This window comes from Schistocerca nitens, chromosome 5, assembly GCF_023898315.1.
Source record: "Schistocerca nitens isolate TAMUIC-IGC-003100 chromosome 5, iqSchNite1.1, whole genome shotgun sequence".
Taxonomy (NCBI): domain Eukaryota; kingdom Metazoa; phylum Arthropoda; class Insecta; order Orthoptera; family Acrididae; genus Schistocerca; species Schistocerca nitens.
Window position 1 is genome coordinate 511,653,806 of NC_064618.1, and position 20,554 is coordinate 511,674,359.

A 20,554-nucleotide genomic window follows, 5' to 3' on the forward strand; every position below is an offset into this window, starting at 1 on the left:
TGCTTCAAAGAGTGTGCACGAATCTGAAATTTGAGATACGATGATCTGTTCTTCCATTTGTCGACAAGCTGTGCAGTTAGAGTTGGGATGACTGATGGAGGCATGAATTTCCCTTTCCTCTTGGCGATGTTTCACGTCCGTCGCCAATGAATTTTTCCGGCTTAAAGAAGCTAAAGAAAAAGCCTACACACAGAAATAAGACTCACACATTCAGTGAAACCAGTTTTCAAGGTGTAATTCCGTCATCTCAAGATGATGCTCCAACATCAAGAAGAAGCGATCTTACCAAAATAGGTCAGCTTTCTTTCACAGCCAGAGCGGAAGTTATCGCTTGTATCGAATGTTTTTTGTATCGTGCGAAATTATTGTCTAGGGGGACCCACTTGAGTGCTAGGCCGCAAAAGGCCAATGAAGTTCATGGCATTTGACGCGCCACGTACTGTATACCATTCAACCACAATATTGGCTCGTAATGGCAACAGGGGGCGGTACTGGAGGTATCCAATGGTGAGTACAGCATGAGGCAATAGAGCGTGGTTGAACTGCTTCATCGACGAGTAAATCACAACAGTGCTACAGCACTAGTGATTTTGATAAAAAGACGAGCAACGGCAGCGATAAACAAAGAAAACATTGCGTTATGTCTACAACAAAGTAGCCGAAGATAACATTTCGTCGAAAGGAACCCAAGGAATTTCTTAAGTGAGAAAGAAGTGGCTAATGCAATATAAGCGTTTCTGCAAGACGAGTCAGTGGAATTTGTGGTTCAAAAATGGTTCAAATGGCTCTGAGCACTATGGGACTTAACTTCTAAGGTCATCAGTCCCCTAGAACTTAGAACTACTTAAACCTAACTACGAGGCAGGATTCGAACCTGCGACCGTAGCGGTCGCGCGGTTCCAGACTGTAACCCCTAGAACCGCTCGAATTTGTGGTGTCGTGTAAGTTCGACAGTACGGATAATGTTCGTGAGGTGTACAATGACGACGATACGTGCTTAACAAGTGAAAGTGATATTGAAACAGGTATCAAGACATGTAGTTTCATCATCCTTGTCCGACAGGAAGCCACGAATCCTGGCTCCAGTGAAACACAGTGAAGGACAAGTGTTGTTCAAGGAGCGGATACTAAACATAATTACGTACATAGAAGATCATCCGCAGCATAGTAAAAAAAAAAAGAGAAGAACCAGTTATGAACACATTTAGAATATGTCCGCACCAATATGACCGTGTAGTGCGTAAGAAAAACTACGAAAATTCAAGGGAGGACAAGGCGCACTTCTTATAGAAACTGGTGTTCGCGCGTTGCAAGGATGCTTGATACAATTTTAAGGGCGTGCATGATAGTGACCTACTACTTTATGGACATCAAATTGCGCGCGATATAGATAACAACGATTTGAAATGAAGCAATGGATGGTTGCGTTAACTTCAAACAGTGCTACAGATTTAGATTTCAAACGAAGCGTCAACATGACGATGCAAAGCAAACTGCGGAATCGGCCCGAAAATTTGTAGATCAGATAAACAAACTTATCCCATCGCTCAGTAAGGAGTTTGTTTTCAACTCCGACCATTCGGGATTTGAAGAGAAAACGCATATGAAAGGAAACCTCGAAATTACAGGTACCAAGAGAGTCGTGTCATGATCAACTAACATCAATGTCTTAACGCATTCGTTTAAAATTATGCCGACTGTTAATCTAGATGGTAAATTGGCTCGAAAGTTATTTACTGTGCTGCGGGAAGTTGGAGGTGCTCTACCCCCTACGACTCTTTCTCGTGTGCATGGTGGCACAAGGGCAGTAGAGAATATTTACGTAACAGCAAGCAAGAGTGGGAAATGGATGTAAGAGAACAACTAGAGCAAACCATCCTTCCAGAAAAGTGTGTGACATTGCAGTTTGTACCACTTGGAACCGCTGGACAATTTCAGCCTTCGAATGTTTGTTTTTTCCGTATCTATAAAACATGTCATCGCACTATCTGTAGCTACGCCTTTATTGGGCAACCAGCTTCACGATAAGCTCCGGCCGGTCGCTGTGGCCGAACGGTTCTAGGCGCTTCAGTCCGGAACCGTGCTGCTGCTACGGTCGCAGGCTTGAATCCTGCCTCGGGCATGGATGTGTATGATGTCCTTAGGTGAGTTAGGTTTAAGTAGTTCTAAGTCTAGGGGACTGATGACCTCAGATGCTCAGAAGCGCTTAGAGCATTTGAACCATTTGATAAGCTCCGCGTTGACTGTTTCACATTTGGTTGCATGCCATTACATTCCGTCAGTTGTCCTCACCCCGTTACACCAATATGATTCTATATCCATTCTTCAAAAGTGGGTACCTAGCTGAACGTCCTGCACGGTTTGTAACTCCCAGGGAGTTCGCCTTCGATGTTGATGGAGCAACCCTCTGCCACCATTGTGGCTCGCCATTTTTCATTCGGTGTTCATGGTGCGAGTTAGTGCTTTGATTCGAACATTTCTGGAATGTCGACGATGTTAATTTGTGAAGTGTAGTGCATATATTTAAGAAAGATTGATTTGAACGAACGCAAAATGTGCAAGGTTGGCGATCTTTTACAGAATCTCGAAATAACGCGGGGACTTCAATGCGAGATGCTTATAATAACTTCCACAACGAAACCTTGTCTCGAAACTTGACAGGAAATCCAAAGAGATTCTGGTCGCGTGTAAAGTATGCTAGCGGCAAGACAAAGTCAATAATTTCTCTGGCGATAGCAATGGAAATACTATCGACCACTGTGCTGCCGAAGCAGAGATACTAAATACAGCCTTCCTAAATTCCTTCAGCAAAGAAAACGAGGTAAATATTCCAGGATTCGAATCAAGAACAGATGCCAACATGAGTAGCTTAGAAATAGATATCCTTGGAGTAGTGAAGCAACTTGAAATGACTTAATATTAGCAAGTCTTCCGGCCCAGACTGTATACCAATCAGATTCGTTTCAGGGCTTGCTGATGCAATAGCTCCATACTTAACAATCAAATACCGCCGTTCGCTCGACGAAAGATCCGTACCGAGAGACTGGAAAGTTGCACAGATCACTCCAATATTCAAGAAAGGTAGTAGGAGTAATCCACTAAATTACGAGCCCATATCATTAGCGTCGATATGCAGCAGGATTTTGGAACATATATTGTGTTCCAATATTATGAATTACTTCGAAGAGAACGGTCTATTGACACACAGTCGAGACGGATATAGAAAACTTCGTTCTTGTCAGACATAACTGGCTCTTTACACACACAAAGTCTTGAGTGCTATTGCAAGGGATTTCAAATGGATTCCCCATTTCTAGATTTTCAGAAAGTTTTTGGCACTGTACCACACAAGCGGCTTGTAGTGAAATGGCGTGCTCATGGCATATCGTCTCAGTTATGTGACTGGATTCGTGTTTTTCTGTCAGAGAGTTCACAGTTCGCAGTTATTGACGAAAGTCATCGAGTAAAACAGAAGTGATTTCTGGAGTTTCTCAAGGTAGTGTTGTAGGCCTTCTGCTGTTCCTTGTCTATATAAACTGTTGAATCCTGCTCAGTCGTCGAATAGGAAATCTCGGTTCTCGGATCGCTAGACAACATTCATACAAATTGTATTAATGATTCAGTCCGGTACCGCGCGACTGCTACGGTCGCAGGTTCGAATCCTGCCTCGGGTATGGATGTGTGTGATGTCCTTAGGTTAGTTAGGTTTAAGTAGTTCTAAGTTCTAGGCTACTGATGACCTCAGATGTTAAGTCCCATAGTGTTCAGAGCCAATTTTTGGCGTGCCGGCGCTTCACTTACGCCGTAACATAAACGATATATGAGACAATCTGAGCAGTCGTCTTAGGTTGTTTGTAGTTGATACTGTCGTTTATCGTCTATTAAAGTCATCAGAAGATCAAACCAAACTGTAAAACGATTTAGAAAAAATATCTGTATGGTGCGAAAATTGGAAATCGAACTTAAATAATGAAAAGTGTGAGGTCATCCACATGACTGCTGAAAGGAATGCGTTAAACTTTGGTTACACGATAGAGCAGCCAAATCTAAAGGACGTAAATTAAACTAAATACCTAGGATTTGCAATTACGAGCAACTTAAATTGGAAAGAACAAATAGAAAATGTTGTGGGAAAGGCAGACCAAAGACTGCGTATTTTTGGCAGAACACTTAGAAAATGTAACAGATCTGCTAAAGAGACTGCATACATTACGTTTGTCCATCCTTTTCTGGAGTACTGCTGCTCGGTCTGGGATCCTTACCAGATAGGATTAACGAAGTACATCAACTAATTTCAAAGAAGAGCAGTACATTTTGTATTATCGCGAAATAAGTGAGAGAGAGCCACTGACATGATACAGGATTTGGGGCGGACATCATTAAAACAAAGACGTTCTTCGTTGCGGCGGAATCTGCTCACAAAATTTCAATGATCACTTTTCTCTTCCGAATTCGAAAATATTTTGTTCACGCCGACCTACATAGGAAGAAACGATCATCATAATAAAATAAGGGAAATCAAAGCTCGTAGGGAAAGATGTAGGTGTTCTTTGTTCCGCGCGCTGTTAGACATTGGAATAAGATAGTGTACTAGGCGCTTAAGTGTGATTTACAGAGTATCCATGTAGATGTAAAATGTAGATCTCTGCACCTCCAGGACACTCTTTTTCTGTCGCCCTCCTGATGCACATGGTGATTCATCAGCAGCTAATAATTTTTCTCCCGCAATTGTTAACACAACACTTTCAAATGAGCCATAGTAAAGATTCAACTTGCGACCTCGCACTCACGGGGTCCCTTGTCAGAAGTAAGACAGCGGCATTGAGAACAACACAATCGTGCCAGCTGATAGATAGCAAATAGAAAAGCCAGACGGCAACAAAAATAACGTAGGCTTTAATAACACAACATAAGGCGGATTGTGTTACGTCGTTCGGGAGAAGCGAGCTGCTGCACATACGAGGGCAGTTCAATAAGTAATGCAACACATTTTTTTTCTGAAACAGGGGTTGTTTTATACAGCATTGAAATACACCAGGTTATTCCCCAATCTTTTAGCTACACAACACTATTATTCAACGTAATCTCCATTCAATGCTACGGCCTTACGCCACCTTGAAATGAGGGCCTGTATGCCTGCACGGTACCATTCCACTGGTCGATGTCGGAGTCAACGTCGTACTGCATCAATAACTTCTTCATCATCCGCGTAGTGCGTCCCACGGATTGCGTCCTTCATTGGGCCAAACATATGGAAATCCGACGGTGCGAGATCGGGGCTGTAGGGTGCATGAGGAAGAACAGTCCACTGAAGTTTTGTGAGCTCCTCTCGGGTGCGAAGACTTGTTTGAGGTCTTGCGTTGTCATGAAGAAGGAGAAGTTCGTTCTGATTTTTGTGCCTACGAACACGCTGAAGTCGTTTCTTCAATTTCTGAAGAGTAGCACAATACACTTCAGAGTTGATCGTTTGACCATGGGGAAGGACATCGAACAGAATAACCCCTTCAGCGTCCCAGAAGACTGTAACCATGACTTTACCGGCTGAGGGTATGGCTTTAAACTTTTTCTTGGTAGGGGAGTGGGTGTGGCGCCACTCCATTGATTGCCGTTATGTTTCAGGTTCGAAGTGATTAACCCATGTTTCATCGCCAATAACAATCTTTGACAAGAAATTGTCAGCCTCAGTCACATGACGAGCAAGCAATTCCGCACAGATGGTTCTCCTTTGCTCTTTATGGTGTTCGGTTAGACAACGAGGGACCCAGCGGGAACAAACCTTTGAATATCCCAACTGGTGAACAATTGTGACAGCACTACCAACAGAGATGTCAAGTTGAGCACTGAGTTGTTTGATGGTGATCCGTCGATCATCTCGAACGAGTGTGTTCGCACGCTCCACCATTGCAGGAGTCACAGCTGTGCACGGCCGGCCCGCACGCGGGAGATCAGACAGTCTTGCTTGACCTTGCGGTGATGATGACACACGCTTTGCCCAACGACTCACCGTGCTTTTGTCCACTGCCAGATCACCGTAGACATTCTGCAAGCGCCTATGAATATCTGAGATGCCCTGGTTTTCCGCCAAAAGAAACTCGATCACTGCCCGTTGTTTGCAACGCACATCCGTTACAGACGCCATTTTAACAGCTCCGTACAGCGCTGCCACCTGTCGGAAGTCAATGAAACTATACGAGACGAAGAGGGAGTGTTTGAAAATATTCCACAAGAAATTTCCGGTTTTTTCAACCAAAATTGGCCGAGAAAAAAAATGTGTTGCATTACTTATTGAACTGCCCTCGTAATAACCCTGTTAGGGTTTTTAACTTACTATCAGTTCTTTCTGTTAAAGGTGCTGCATTTGGATGAATTCCATATGAAATTTGTGTACTTAAATGACCTCCGTACGCTAATTCCCCTCTTGAAAATGCATGATGTTGAATAAACATAACTGCTACAAGATCGCTTAAAACCCGAGGCATCCAAAACTGTTTATTTACGTGGTTGCATGACTTAAGGAACCAGTCCGATATCCTTTCGAGGAATTGTCCGCTCACGAATGTCCGGCTGTCCGGCTGGCTGAGAGGTTAGTAGATTTATTGACTGAGGGGGGGGGGGGGGTGTTATGGGAGTAAACACCGAGGTAATCAATCCCTGGCTGAAAGAAGTTGCCGGGTCTTTTGCTTCTGATTGTATGGTTCAGGTTGGGAGGAGCCTGTGAAGTGTTGGTTGATTAAGAGTTTTTGATATTTCTGAGCAACAGTCATAGAATAATTTTTAAATGAACACACCGGCATTTGACTGTATTGTTGTTTACTTAATTACAACCTAGTTTTCGGGGTTTTATACCGTTTTCAAGTGATTGAGATTATGTCATTAACATATGTTGCAGAACATCAAGCTCGAAATGGCAATAAATTAAGAAAATATTGTCTCCCGACGAAACGCCATATGTAAAATCATCATCTTGTAAAAAGATCAGTAAATGATAGTGCGAGAACGTCGTATTTGGTTGGCTGGTTTGGGCGAGGGGACGAATCATCGAGGTGTACTGTCCCAACGGATTAGGGAAGGATGAGGAAGCAAATCGGCCGTCCCCTTTCAAAGGAACCAACCCGGTCCTGTGAAGCGTGTTCTACGTGCGCTTTCGTGTTGCAGACTGGACAATGGGCTGCGCGTGGAGACGTCCGCGTCGCTGGTGGTGGGTGCGGACGGCGCCTTCTCCGCGGTGCGCCGCCAGATGATGAAGGCGCCGCTGTTCCAGTACAGCCAGCGCTACATAGAGCACGGCTACCTCGAGCTCTGCATACCACCCACCGCTGACGGAAAGGTGAGAGCGCTCACGGCTTAGTGAAGCATGCAAGAGCTGACCAAGCAGTATGAGGGATACTGCCGTGTTATTCATGAAGTGAATAAAACTTCAACATACTACACATTACCATCTTCGTATCCTTCTTGGACGACAAGTGTAGGAAGGAAAAGCTGTAATACTGGATCATTCAGAAAGAAAGAATAGATAGAAACGCATACAACATTAGATTGGAAGAGGTGGGTACCAAGTTTCGTTGCATGTGGCCTTACAGATCACCAGACCTCAAATTTTGCGAGTTTTTTCTGTGGGGATACATAAAAGATAGTCTTTGCCTCACCTACGGCAACTACTCTTGAAGAGTTGAGAAATCGAATTGTTGAAGCTGACGATTTAATAAACAGAGACCTGTTGATACTCGTGTGGAATGAAATGGACTACCGTTTCAATGTTTCTCGGGCAACGCATGGTGCTCATGTTGACTGTTGTGGTGTAATGTCTGCGCGAACATGAAACTTCGAAACTTCCTCTATCCAGTGACATGTGCGATATGTTTCTGCCCTTCATAGCTCATATGTAATAAACAACGGAAATCTGTTCATTCTTTTAGAATCACCCTGTACTTTTAAAAGTTCAGTAATGGTTTTAGGATAAAATCTAAAGTAAAACTGTCACTATTTAATCACTTTTAACGTGAGTACCACAGATCAGTCCCTTTCATGCACCATATTTGTTCCCTTATCTGGAGTAATCGCTATTAAATTCTCTTTGAGACCAAAATATCACACACGAAGAAGAAGTAATCAGTTTGGCGCCAAATTGGTGAGGCAATATCACAACAGGTAGGTACTCATCCATGTGAAACTGCATTATTTGGCCTCCAGAAACTATGAATGTACCACCACATTTCACCAATAACAATGTTTTCAGAGCAACAAAGAATCCGCAAATGCACACCAATACATCTTAATTGGCTGAATAAAACAATATAGTAACAGGAAATCTCCAAAGAGGTGGTGCCAAAATGTAGCCATGAGATCCCAACATTCCCCGCAGCAAGATAACCACCATGTGGTTATAGCTAACTAATAATAATTTTTTTATTCCTGTGGCTGTGAAGCGAGGGAAGGTAATTAACATTAATCTAGCGCTAGAGAGTACTCTAAGCAATCAAATTTTCCTGTGATTGCCATTTGCTGAAGTGATTGTTTACTAGCGTTCTTTACGTCAGGAGGCTCCTGATTCTACTATACGAGGTGGCTGACTGTGTGGATCAGATGTCGGTCGCGCGTGTATGCCCCAACCAAGGCCATCACGACTGCGGTGAGGGATACTCAACGTTGGTGCCAATATCTCAGTTACAAAAAAAATTGCTCGACACAACTTTTGTTCTTTTTTTTATAATGAAATGATTATTAACAATATTCATAATAATCTGCTCGACATATTCCATCATCCAGACCTGTTCCTATGAATCCCTAATTAGCGAGATGCAAGTCGGATATACTTGGAAGGAAGCCTGACAGTTCGTTATTGGAAGATTCAACATACTACCGGTCTGCTTAAGCTTCATGTACCATACAACAATACTCCTTTGTATCGTATCGTGATAGCACAGAACATCCTGAACCCTTTTTTTTACAATGACGATTGAAATGAACTCTACCTGCAAACGAATTTGGTGGTTTATTCTTCCATTTATTACAAATTTGTAAAATAAATATAGCTTCATGATTATAATGGATTCTTGTGGCTTGACAACTGCTTTGTTGTGGAAATATAATTAACTTATTTCCACAGTGTCCTATCTCACGCAGTGATGATGTACCTTGCATACACTCAGAGCACACACTACGTTCGTTTGATGAATGTGGGAGAGCTCCTCGGTATTCCAGTAGCTGCATATCTTGACTGTTTTCAGGCAGTGTAATGAACCCTCGATCTGAGAAACACGTGATAGTAGGGATTCGCAGAATAGTCCTATAAAATAAACCCTTAATTTCAGTGTAATTCTGCTGACAGTGTGTCATAATGGTCGTACAAGGTAGTTACAATTAAAATTTCGTGCCTTGAGTTGGCGTAGACAGAAACCAATTTCACCATATGAACAGCAAACTTCATATAAATGACGGTGACACTGTTTACACATCCACACAGTTAACATGCGTCTCTACAAGCTGAGCAAGGTTTTCTATCACTCAGTGCGAGATAGAGTTTTTCCGTGGAATAAAGCAGCAGTCTCCATTGAGGCAGCACGTAGACGATACCACTCATTTAATGACAGTACTTCACCGTCACTACATCGTGGATTTTCGAATACAACCACTGGATGAAACTCACAGCATGTTTAATGGTGTTCTTGTAAACAATATTATCTGTGATGACATGGAAGTTCTCAAGCTACTGGGTAGGTGATTTATCGATATCCGTTAGTAACATGTATTTCGAATCCTGCCTCGGGCATGGATGTGTGATGTCCTTAGGTTAGTTAGGTTTAAGTAGTTCTAAGTCTAGGGGGCTGATGACCTCAGATGTTAAGTTCCATAGTGCTTAGAGCCATTTTTGAACATGTCTCGGCTATATGGATATCAGGAAACAGGGGTAGGATCTACTACATATATTGACGTGTGTGTGGGAATAATGCTTCGTGGGCTCCAGGCAACGTAATTAAAAATGTGTACAAGTTTAATTTATGTGCAAGGCAGAGCCACCGTCACAAATTCGATCGCCAGCAGCGCATAAGCGAAGCGCGGGGCAGATGTCTGCATCGACGCTCCCTCCAATCGACCAGATAGTTTATAAATAGTAATTTCTTACATATATCGATCGACGAATTCTTTCACAACAGATCATTGACCTCGAATAACACCTATTCAGTGAGATCAAAATGGAGTGTAGTAGGTTGTTAGATTCACACTGGAAGACTTCCTCCTCTCCTGTCTTCTACCTCTCCCCTCCCCTCCCTCGGGTGATCTGCCATGTGCCCCGAATGGCCTTCAGTATGACATGTAAGACTTTAATATGATACTGCTCCAAGCTGCTCACATATGCTGAATCAGAGATTTTGGCCAGCTCACCCCATGACCTTCTACTGTGAGAGAGGGAGGGGGGGGGTGAGGGGGGCGTAAGAAGAGAGGGACGGAGAGAGGAAGAATGGACATAGATAAGGGGAAGGAGGAGACGGGGAGAGAGGGAAGGAGGAGGAGATGGTTGGAGAAAGTGCAGACGAAGAGGAAGGGGAGGAGGTGATGAGCAGAGAGACGAGATCAGTATATATATACAAATCGCGTAAATATTTAGCAATGTCAAAGGATTGAGAAGTTCACTGATGTGATGTAAAAGCAACCAAACTGTGTTAGTTTCGCCCTTAGGTGATTCTGCGTCGGTACATAGAATAGAGTATCAGAGTTTATTCATTCATTTTTGTATAAAAATCGACGAACTATATGGAAGGGAGGTAGATGAATAGAGTGGAGAGGTGCAGAATCTTCCGATGACAATTTTCGAAATTTTCAAAGAAGCTTGTAAGGTATTCCAATGACGTGTTGTTAGGAACCTTACAAGTACGAATGAATGGAAGCAAAATGATATATGTGGCAGGAATGAGGGTGTTAAACAATGTGGCAACAGCCTACCTGGTGAGAGGATGTATGTGAGAGTGGCCGCCGTGTCCGCAGTTCGCGATGGCGGAGCAGTACCTGCACATCTGGCCGCGCGGCTCCTTCATGATGATCGCGCTGCCCAACCAGGACCGGTCGTGGACCGTCACGCTCTTCATGCCTTTCGAGCAGTTCGAGGCGCTGGACACGCCCCAGAGGCTGCTCGACTTCTTTGGCGAGTACTTCGCCGACTCCATACCGCTCATCGGAAGCAACAAGCTCGTCAAGGACTTCTTCGCAACCAAGCCGTCGCCCCTCGTCTCCATTAAGGTAAGTGGTCCGCCTCTGCTCTAAACTCTAATTTTTCTTATCTTTTATCTTATGTTTCCATCTGCAGTCATTATGCTGCGTGCTCTCCTTTTGTACCTTTTGCTTCTCGTTCCTGACATTCATTCCTTCCCCTTTGGTATTCATCTCCTGTCACAGTTGTTGCTGTTGTATAAGTTAAGTTGACAACAGCGTGGCCGTTTGGGTCCAATGTGCAAATAAATAACAGCCTATAGAAAGTATACTGATTCGCTGAATTGTTTCAGCAAAATCAAAATATAAGATGAAGAAGCGTTCAAACAGAAAAAAATGTTAAATAATACGGTGATGGGAAAAGAATCGCAACACTAAAAAATAATTAATGTGGAAAAATTAAATTACGGGAATACATTTGTCTAGGTAACATATTTAAGTGATTAACATTTCAAGATCACAGGTTGTTGTAAGCGCCAGATAAGCCACTGCTGCTGTGAAAAGCTGCTAAATTACTAACCAGAGTAAACGCCAGACTGTTGAATGAAAGCTTGCAAACATGCATGCATTGTGCTGTGTAGGTGCTGGGTGTCAGTTTGTGTGATGAAGTTCCATGCCTGTAGTACTTGGTCGGTCAATACGGGGACGGTTAATGCTGGTTGTGAATGACACTAGAGTTGTCGCCTCATGAGGTCCAACATGTGCTCGATTGGACACAGATATAGTGGTCGAATAGGTCAAAGCAATATGCCGACACTCTATAGAGCGCGTTGGCTTACAGCAGCGATGCGTGGGCGAGCGTTATACTGTTAGAAAACACCCTCTGGAATGCTTTTCGTGAATGGCAGCACGAAAGGTCAAATCACCAGAGATACGTACAAATTTGTAGTCAGGATGCGTGGGATAACTATGAGAGTGCTCCTGTTGTTGTACGAAAGCGCACCCCACATCATAACTTCCAGTGTACGCCAAATATGTCAAGCACACACACAGGTTGGTTGCAGACCCTCAACTGACCTCCTCCTAACCAACTCACGGCTACCACTGGCACCGAGGCAGAACTACCTTTTATCAGGAAGCACAACAGATCTCCACCCTACCCTACAATGAGCCCTCGGCTAACACCACTGAAGTCGCAAATGGCGGTGGTGTCTGGTCGGTGGAATGCACGTTGCACAGCGTCTGGTTCGGAAATGTCCTTGAAGTACCCGATTTGTAACAGTACGTTGAGCCACACTGTGGTGCCAATTGCCGCTCAAAATGCTGCTGCAGATGCAGAAAGATGGGCCAGAGCCATCTGCCGAATACCATGGCCTTCCCTCTCAGTGGTGCCACGTCCCGACCGGAGCCCGATCTTCTCGCGTCCTTACATTCCCGTGACCACCGCAGGTAACAATAACGTACAGCGGGTGCATTCGTTTCTGCAGTATCACAGAAGTAACATCCAGCTTCTCGTAGCCCTATTACATGACCTCGTTCAAACTTAGTGACGTGTTGATAACGGCATCTTTGTAGCCTTAAAGGCATTTTTGACGGACACCAACCCACCACGTCCAGTCCCAAAGATAACTATCGCTCACGATCGTAACAGCGTGTATTTAAACTCCTATGCGACTGGCACGAAATTTGAATAGACACCGTCTTTCAGATGTACAAATACGCCCTACAACTTTCGTTTACTTCACACAGCTTCTTGATGTTGCGATTTTCTTTCCGTCAGTGTATTTCCATATGCAATCATTGTGCTGCTTGCTCTCCTTCTGTAACATTTACTTCTCCTTCGTAACATTCATTCTTCCCCTTTTGTACTTCACCTCCTCTCACAGATGTTGCTGTTGTTGTGTGGGTGAAGTAGACGACAGCGTGGCCTTTAGTTCCTATGTACCAACAAATAACAAACTATAGTAACTAAACCTTCTTTTATCATAAAAGAAGGTTTTATACGTGGAAGAAGCCTGGAGATACTGACAGATTTCAGATAGATTATATAATGGTAAGACAGAGATTTAGGCACCAGGTTTTAAATTGTAAGACATTTCCAGGGGCAGATGTGGACTCTGACCACACTCTATTGGTTATGAGCTGTCGATTAAAACTGAAGAAACTGCAAAAAGGTGGGAATTTAAGGAGATGGGACCTGGATAAACTGACTAAACCAGAGGTTGTACAGAGTTTCAGGGAGAGCATAAGGGAACAATTGACAAGAATTGGGGAAAGAAATACAGTAGAAGAAGAATGGGTAGCTTTGAGAGATGAAGTAGTGAAGGCAGCAGAGGATCTAGTAGGTAAAAAGACGAGGGCTAGTAGAAATCCTTGCGTAACAGAAGAAATATTGAATTTAATTGATGAAAGGAGAAAATATAAAAATACAGTAAATGAAGCAGGCAATAAGGAATACAAACGTCTCAAAAATGAGATCGACAGGAACTGCAAAATGGCTAAGCAGGGATGGCTAGAGGATAAATGTAAGGATGTAGAGGCTTATCTCACTAGGGGTAAGATAGATACTACCTACAGGAAAATTAAAGAGACCTTTGGAGAGAAGAGAACCACTTGTATGAATACCAAGAGCTCAGATGGAAACCCAGCTCTAAGCATAGAAGGGAAAGCAGAAAGGTGGAAGGAGTATATAGAAGGTCTATACAAGGGCAATGTACTTGAGGACAATATTATGGAATTGGAAGAGGATGTAGATGAATATGAAATGGGAGATACGATACTGCGTGAAGAGTTTGACAGAGCGCTGAAAGACCTGAGTCGAAACAAGGCCCCGCGAGTAGACAACATTCCATTAGAACTACTGACGGCCTTGGGAGAGCCAGTCCTGACAAAACTCTACCATCTGGTGAGCAAGATGTATGAGACAGGCGTAATTCCCTCAGACTTCAAGAAGAATATAATAATTCCAATCCCAAAGAAAGCAGGTGTTGACAGATGTGAAAATTGCCGAACAATCAGTTTAATAAGTCACGGCTGCAAAATAATAACGCGAATTCTTTACAGACGAATGGAAAAACTGGTAGAAGCCGACCTCGGGGAAGATCAGTTTGGTTTCCGTAGAAATATTCGAACACGTGAGGCAATACTGACCCTACGACTTATCTTAGAAGCTAGATATTTTTCTTTTGTTACCTTTGCTGCTTGCTCAATATACAGATTGAATAACATCAGGGATAGGCTACAACCCTGTCTCACTCCCTTCCCAACCACCGCTTCCGTTTCATGCCCCTCGACTCTTATAACTGCCATCTGCTTTCTGTGCAAATTGTAAATAGCCTTTCGCTCCCTGTATTTTACCGCTGCCACCTTCAGAATTTGAAAGAGAGTATTCCAGTCAACATTGTCAAAAGCTTTCTCTAAGTCTACAAATGCTAGAAACGTAGGTTTGCGAAATGCTATTTACAATTTGTACAGAAAGCAGATGGCAGTTATAAGAGTCGAGGGGCATGATAGGAAAGCGGTGGTTGGGAAGGGAGTGAGACAGGGTTGTAGCCTATCCCTGATGTTATTCAATCTGTATATTCAGCAAGCAGCAAAGGTAACAAAAGAAAAATTCGGAGTAGGTATTAAAATCCATGGATAAGAAATAAAAGCTTTGAGGTTCACCGATGACATTGTAATTCTGTCAGAGACAGCAAAGGACTTAGAAGATTAGTTGAACGGAATGGATAGTGTCTTGAAAGGGGGATATAAGATGAACATCAACAAAAGCAAAACGAGGATAATGTAGTGTAGTCGAATTAAGTCGGGTGATGCTCAGGGAATTAGATTAGGAAATGAGACAATTAAAGTAGTAAAGGAGCTTTGCTATTTGGGGAGCAAAATAACTGATGATGGTCGAAGTAGAGAGGATATAAAATGTAGACTGCCAATGGCAAGGAAAGTGTTTCTGAAGAGGAGAAATTTGTTAACATCGAGTACTGATTTAAGTGTCAGGAAGTCGTTTCTGAAAGTATTTGTACGGAGCGTAGCCATGTATGGAAGTGAAACATGGACGATAACTAGTTTGGACAAGAAGAGAATAGAAGCTTTCGAAATGTGGTGCTACAGAAGAATGCTGAAGATTAGATGGGTAGATCACATAACTAATGACGAGGTACTGAATAGGATTGGGGAGAAGAGAAGTTTGTGGCACAACTTGACTAGAAGAAGGGATCGGTTGGTAGGACATGTTCTGAGGCATCAAGGGATCACCAATTTAGTATTGGAGGGCAGCGTGGAGGGTAAAAATCGTAGAGGGAGGCCAAGAGATGAATACACTAAACAGATTCAGAAGGATGTAGGTTGCTGTAGGTACTGGGAGATGAAGAAGCTTGCGCAGGATAGAGTAGCATGGAGAGCTGCATCAAACCAGTCTCAGGACTGAAGACCACAACAGCAACAGTAACTAAACTGACTCAGTGAATTGTTTTAGCAAACCAAAATATGAAAGAGAAAGCGTGTTATCAGAAAAAGTGCTAAGTGATAATATAAGAATCTCCGCAGACAAATTTAACAAATGTGGCATTTATCAGTTAACTTGTAGTTCATTCAGTCTATTAGGACGATGCATAAGTTCTTAGCGTTTTTGTTTTGCATGTTGGTGTTCCGGTTGCTAGAGGTTTATTTATCGAATCTGATTTTTTATTTGTATTTCACTGTTACTATTTGAATCTATATGTTGTTACTTTGTCATTTGGAAATAGTGATTGGAGCTGTGGACGCAAGAAAATGCATTGCCAAGTGGAGAAATCGGAACATCTCCTACATATTCTTCTCTATGAGTTCAATAGGGGATGACAACAGCGGACGCATCCAGAAACATTTGCGCCCTATACGGGGATAATGCCATTGGACAGAGCATGGCAAGAAAATGGTTCCCTGGTTTACTCGTTTTAAGGAGGATCGTTTTGACGTTAGTGACTCTTCATGTTCAGGAAGGCCTTCGGGGGTTTGATGACGATCGTTTAAACGTATTAATCCGCAATGATCCACGTCAGTGTACTTGGGAACTGGCAAATGTGATGAACTGTGGTCATTCCACCGTCGTGCGACACTAGCATGAAACAGGGAGGTTCAAAAATCTGGTGTGGGTACGGCCTGATCTAAGCAAAAATAACAAAAAATAGACCATTGGCCGATATGTGCATCTCTCGTCATCAGATGGCTTGTGAACAGCACCGACCATTCCTATTCTGTATCCTTATTGGTGACAGGAAATGCTAAGGAAAGGAGTAGTTGAGCCCAAACGAAGCAGCAACTCCCCGTACAAGGGTCTGCGCGCATGCACAAAATATAATGTTTCGCATCTGGTGGAACAGCGACCGTGTAGTGTACTACGAATTGGTTCCCCGAGGTGTAACCATCACTGCTGACATGTATTGTCAACAACTGAGACGTCTTGCATATGGATCCCAGAAAAAAAGCGCAGAAGATTGCGTCAAGTGATGCTACTCCACGATAACGGTCGCCCGCATTCTGCTAGACAGAAAACACTATACTGGAGTTGGGTCGGGAAATCATTCTGCGCCACCTTATTCATCTGATCTTCCGCCCCCAGATTTTCAGCTTTTCCGCTCTCTATCGAACAGCCTTCAAGGAACTTCCTTTCCGGATGAAAATGCGCTTTGAATATGGCTCGACGAGTTCTTCGCCTCAAAACCACGTGATTACTACAATCGAAAAGTTCCCCAGACTTGTAAATAGTGAAAAAGAATATACACTCCTGGAAATGGAAAAAAGAACACATTGACACCGGTGTGTCAGACCCACCATACTTGCTCCGGACACTGCGAGAGGACTGTACAAGCAATGATCACACGCACGGCACAGCGGACACACCAGGAACCGCGGTGTTGGCCGTCGAATGGCGCTAGCTGCGCAGCATTTGTGCACCGCCGCCGTCAGTGTCAGCCAGTTTGCCGTGGCATACGGAGCTCCATCGCAGTCTTTAACACTGGTAGCATGCCGCGACAGCGTGGACGTGAACCGTATGTGCAGTTGACGGACTTTGAGCGAGGGCGTATAGTGGGCATGCGGGAGGCCGGGTGGACGTACCGCCGAATTGCTCAACACGTGGGGCGTGAGGTCTCCACAGTACATCGATGTTGTCGCCAGTGGTCGGCGGAAGGTGCACGTGCCCGTCGACCTGGGACCGGACCGCAGCGACGCACGGATGCACGCCAAGACCGTAGGATCCTACGCAGTGCCGTAGGGGACCGCACCGCCACTTCCCAGCAAATTAGGGACACTGTTGCTCCTGGGGTATCGGCGAGGACCATTCGCAACCGTCTCCATGAAGCTGGGCTACGGTCCCGCACACCGTTAGGCCGTCTTCCGCTCACGCCCCAACATCGTGCAGCCCGCCTCCAGTGGTGTCGCGACAGGCGTGAATGGAGGGACGAATGGAGACGTGTCGTCTTCAGCGATGAGAGTCGCTTCTGCCTTGGTGCCAATGATGGTCGTATGCGTGTTTGGTGCCGTGCAGGTGAGCGCCACAATCAGGACTGCATACGACCGAGGCACACAGGGCCAACACCCGGCATCATGGTGTGGGGAGCGATCTCCTACACTGGCCGTACACCACTGGTGATCGTCGAGGGGACACTGAATAGTGCACGGTACATCCAAACCGTCATCGAACCCATCGTTCTACCATTCCTAGACCGGCAAGGGAACTTGCTGTTCCAACAGGACAATGCACGTCCGCATGTATCCCGTGCCACCCAACGTGCTCTAGAAGGTGTAAGTCAACTACCCTGGCCAGCAAGATCTCCGGATCTGTCCCCCATTGAGCATGTTTGGGACTGGATGAAGCGTCGTCTCACGCGGTCTGCACGTCCAGCACGAACGCTGGTCCAACTGAGGCGCCAGGTGGAAATGGCATGGCAAGCCGTTCCACAGGACTACATCCAGCATCTCTACGATCGTCTCCATGGGAGAATAGCAGCCTGCATTGCTGCGAAAGGTGGATATACACTGTACTAGTGCCGACATTGTGCATGCTCTGTTGCCTGTGTCTATGTGCCTGTGGTTCTGTCAGTGTGATCATGTGATGTATCTGACCCCAGGAATGTGTCAATAAAGTTTCCCCTTCCTGGGACAATGAATTCACGGTGTTCTTATTTCAATTTCCAGGAGTGTTTTATTGATGACTAAAGTATCCATCTGTAGCGTTTATTAAACTTGTGGAAAAACTCACCAACGCAGCCCAGTACTTACACAGACCAAACCGGTAGGAATTTTAGAACTAATTAGCCTGAGCACCTCAGAGTCTCGTAAGGTGACAGTACACTCTCAATTTTTGCAGATCGTCTGAGACAGGAAAGCCACTACCCAAATAATATGGAAACTAATCTGAAGACCCTCAGATAAACCAATAGTATCTACCAAAAATGCACAATAGTGGAGAACTTCCACACATAAAACTCAAAAAAAGTGTTGAGTGAACATACAACAAAACACTATTCGACACAATTAAAAGACACTTCTTCAAAGAAATCGTAGTATTGAAAAATCCTCTGTTGTCCGAAAACTTCTCACCCCGCCCCAGACCACTTTCTCCTTCTTTATACTTCTCTCTCTCTCCCCTCATGCGCGCGCACACACACACACACACACACACACACACAAATCAAATATGTTTATCTCAGGCCCTGTATCACATAAACTTGCACAAAATGCTCAAAATTATCGCCACAGTGGACAAAAACAAGACGACAAACAAGAGAGCAGCGCCAATAACATAGAATCTCTCTAGATCTACATTCATATTCCGCAAGCTACCGTGTGGTGCGTGGCGGAGAGTATCCTGTATCACAACTAATCGTTTCCTTTCCTGTTCCACTTGCAGACAGAGCGAGTGAAAAACGACTGTTTTTATGCCTCCGTGTGAACACTAATTTCTCGTATCTTATCTTCTTGTCCCTACGCGAAATGTATGTTGGAAGCAGTAGGATCGTTGGGCAGTCAGCTTCAAATACCGGTTGTCTAAACTTTCTCACAACGGTGGTCCAATAAGACATGTCGAAACCTACCCTTATATTTTTTACGCAGGAAGAAAACAACGAAAGAAATGCACTGCCAAAATTTTAGCTGCTAAGAGGCACTGCAAGTATTTTGTAAAAAATGTTGAAGTTACATATTTTTGCCGCGCGAAGAACAGCTCATAACAGCGGTTTTTACAGCCCTGCCCGCCTAGCGCGTGACTCGGCCAATCACTCACGCAGCGCCACGTTGCGGAATTATCCGGAGTTCACAGACACAGATTTTAAGCACCTAAAGCCTGATTTACAATGGAGTGAATGGAAGCGAACACGTGCGAATCAGCATTTGCTGGAAATTCACTACCATTCGCTTGTATATGGATAGAATCGTTTATACTAGTGGAGACGCAAGAGAACACGAGGTAGCGAACATTGCCTATGAACACTGTGTTATTATTTTTTAGTTTTTGGAGCTAATATTTGGCATACATGATACAACTCTATCTTGTTAGAGCCACAATGCGAAACTTTGTTATTCAGTGAGGATTACATTGCATGGCGAGCGCACTGTTCTAGATGTAGTATGCAAAATGGCGCAGGGAAAGAAGAATTTGTCTCAGTTTGTATGGAAGCGTGACATGCGTGGAGATCGTGCACTTTACACGGAATTGCATCTCCATCTCTCCTTAGCACTGGTCCAAAATTTGCCTTGTATGTCGGCTACCATTTTTCCCTGGCTTCTCGTTACCAATGAGAGGAAATTCATAAACAGAACACTAATTACCGACGTCGAGCATCATATCAAGAGGTGACACAGCTAGCGTTTCCACTGAGCGTGTAAGGTATAGTGGTCATATACTTTTTTGTTCTTTTTTTTTTTCAAATAAAAAACAAAAATGGTCTAGTGGCAAAGCGCGCGCTTCGTGATCCAGAGAGCGTGGTATAAAATCCCGTTCAGATCACAGCTCTTACACTATGATATTTAACCGAGCATTCACTTCTCACAGATGTTGGAGTGCCGGCCGAAGTGGCCGTGCGGTTAAAGGCGCTGCAGTCTGGAACCGCAAGACCGCTACGGTCGCAGGTTCGAATCCTGCCTCGGGCATGGATGTTTGTGATGTCCTTAGGTTAGTTAGGTTTAACTAGTTCTAAGTTCTAGGGGACTAATGACCTCAGAAGTTGAGTCCCATAGTGCTCAGAGCCATTTGAACCATTTTTGATGTTGGAGTGGCCACGATAGAGATGAGGTTCTTATGCCACGTTAAACTGCAGGTCTCCATTTTCCGATTACGTAACTCGGACAGGTTAGGGACTCGTAAGTAGCTGCAGTGGAGTCCAGTTGAAAGACCTGCAAGAGGCCTACCGGGTACACCAGACAGAATTCT

General features: G+C 44.2%; 1 protein-coding gene across 1 annotated transcript in view; it reads left to right on the top strand.

The window, feature by feature from the left end:
• Positions 1 to 20,554, top strand: part of LOC126259282 (kynurenine 3-monooxygenase-like) — a 167,710-nt gene that overhangs the window by 100,947 nt on the left and 46,209 nt on the right. The window contains exons 6-7 of the mRNA XM_049955929.1: positions 7,156 to 7,327; positions 10,984 to 11,235. Of these exons, the coding sequence (XP_049811886.1) occupies positions 7,156 to 7,327; positions 10,984 to 11,235 (424 nt within the window). The remainder of the gene's footprint in view (positions 1 to 7,155; positions 7,328 to 10,983; positions 11,236 to 20,554) is intronic.